General features: G+C 31.7%; 1 protein-coding gene across 1 annotated transcript in view; it reads right to left on the bottom strand.

Moving 5' to 3' along the window:
* Positions 1 to 446: 446 nt before the first annotated feature.
* LOC107032483 (cytochrome P450 CYP82D47-like) overlaps positions 447 to 2,586 on the bottom strand; it is a 7,628-nt gene continuing 5,488 nt past the window's right edge. The window contains exon 2 of the mRNA XM_015234086.2: positions 447 to 1,264. Within this exon, the coding sequence (XP_015089572.1) occupies positions 638 to 1,264 (627 nt within the window). The 3' untranslated portion in view covers positions 447 to 637. The remainder of the gene's footprint in view (positions 1,265 to 2,586) is intronic.

Genomic DNA, 2,586 nt, shown 5'->3' with positions numbered 1-2,586 from the left:
AGAACTTGAAATAGCGAACTCTTGCAACAACTCAACTTCAAGAAATAATTAGAATTAACTGAAATGATTTAATTAATTTATAACACGGGAATAGATCTTACAACTTAGAATGCAAAACAATAATCTCATATAATCAACTTATGATTACAATAGATCGATCGATATATAAGGTCCCTTGCTATGTAGACAAATATTTTTCTTAAGAGAATGGTTTTTGCTTGTGAATTCTGGAATGCAAAAACTAGGTTTCGTCCTTTGTTAAAATGACTAATATAAAATGGACAAACAACCTTGGCCAAGGAACCACTATGGCAGCCTTATAACAGGTTGTCCTTTCCGTTATATCTGGAACTCTTAGTCTTTCATGGAATCAGGTCCAGATCCCACAGTTTGTAAAATCATCAAAAACATCAGAATGTAACATTAAGAATAGAGAAAGCAAAAGATGAAACACAATGGTGAATAGCTATTGAGAGTTCAAGAAATTACATTAAGTGGACGTCCACGTAAAATAAAAATATTCACAACATGGGAACATTAGGAGTCAATAATCGGTCTTGCATTTATATGAAGTTACACACTTATTGAAGCAACAAAAAACATCAATTATTCATCCCATGCCAGAAAATCTACACTTTCAAAATACATAAAAATTAGAAGATAAACGAGGCGTAACCAGAACTTCCACTTGATTTACCTTAGGCAAAGTAATGCCTACGCCTTCTGTCATATCTATCGGCGTATTCGATGATGTACTAAAATCAAAACCTTGTAGCAGGCGAGCAAATGTCAAATGTGTTACTAAGGTTGCAAAATTTATCCCTGGACACGATCGTCTACCAGATCCAAATGGAATGAATTCAAAATGTTGACCGCGAGCATCTACACTTGATTTGCTTGTCAAAAATCTCTCAGGCGTGAATTTTTCAGGTTCTGACCAAATTTTAGGATCGCGATGTATTTTCCAGGCATTGATATATGTACGAGTACCCTTTGGAATGTCGTAACCAGCCACTTTACAATCTTGCACTGCTTCATGTGGCAATAATAAAGGAACAGGTGGATACAAACGTGATGTTTCTTTAACGATAGCTTGAAGGTACACTAAATTTTTTACGTCACTTTCTCCAACCCATCGCGATTTACCCACTTTTGTATCTATCTCTTCTTGGGCTTGTTTCATAGCATGTGGATTGTTCAGTAATAAGGACATTATCCATATCATATGAACAGCTGTTGTGTCTGAGCCATCCAAGATCAAACTCTACATATATACATACATTAATTTAATTTGTTAAAATCAGGAAATAAATGATGATTACCATGAAACCTAAAGATGGAGAGAAAAATATTGTAGAAAAAACGTAAGATGGATCAGTTTTGGGAATATTTTCCAAAAAGAAGTGTTAGCGTAACTTTACCGTAAATAAAATTTTCTGTACTCATATAATTATTCACGATTCGAAACTCTTAGTCTAGTTGATGACAAGATCGATCCTTTTTAGTTCATTAAAAACATGACATATTTATATATCAAGCCATAATAAAAGATCATTTTGTCCTTTATGAAATGATTTATAGTCACACAAACATCTATCACTTATTTTTAGACCGTAAGTTTCAAAAGTCTTTTTTTTCTTAAACTCTATATCAAGTCAAACTAACTCATATAAAATGAGACAGAGGAAGAATGAAATAAGTAAAACCACATGTTATTATCTTATATCTTATATTGTTAAAGTGTGTGGTCATCTAATCTAAAGATTTAAGTTATTAGAGATAGTATGTTTTTGTTTATTTAAATTATACTCTTGATACCCCCCCTCACATGCAATATAATCCTGATTTTTTTATGGACCAATTATGTGAAAATTCTTTCAGCATTTTATAATGGGAAATGATTTTGTTTTTAAATCCAATTATAATGGATAATGGTGAGATTTGATCCAAGGTCTCTATGTTCTCCGACACTATGTTGAAGTTTGTAATTATTTCATTTAAAAACTTAAGCAATTAAAAATAATTTACTTTCATTTATTTAAGGAAAAATGGCTAAATATACCCCCTCAGCTTTTATTTATTATTTAACTTTACCTTTACCATTAATATCATGTTTTATACCCTCATCTTCTACGAACTTGTCACCAGTACTCTTCGATAGGATGAAAGACCCAAATCAATAAAAATAATTTAATTTTACTTATATTATCCAATTTTAAACTGATTCAATCAACCTAATCATATGACCCATTTCTGTTCATCTTCATATTTTTAAACTTGTGCTCCTTTCCAAATTCAATCATAATTATGGCAAAATAAAGTCTCGATAAAATAAGATAATCTCCAAAGCAAACATAAAACCAACAACATATAAAACAGATGCAAATCGACAATAACAACAAATAATTATAATGATAAAATAAATCATAAGACAACACAAAAATATAGAAAATAATGTAATAATGAGTATGAACACAAGAACAAAATACTGGTTGTTGGTGGTAGCTTGTTGGAGGTATAGACAAGGAGAAGAGAGGTTGTGGTGGCTCTCTAGAGGTCTGAACAGTTGTTGGGGAGGGGGGGGGG

The sequence above is a fragment of the Solanum pennellii genome, chromosome 10 (genome assembly GCF_001406875.1).
Source record: "Solanum pennellii chromosome 10, SPENNV200".
Classification (NCBI taxonomy): domain Eukaryota; kingdom Viridiplantae; phylum Streptophyta; class Magnoliopsida; order Solanales; family Solanaceae; genus Solanum; species Solanum pennellii.
This window is presented reverse-complemented; position numbering and strand designations above follow the sequence as displayed.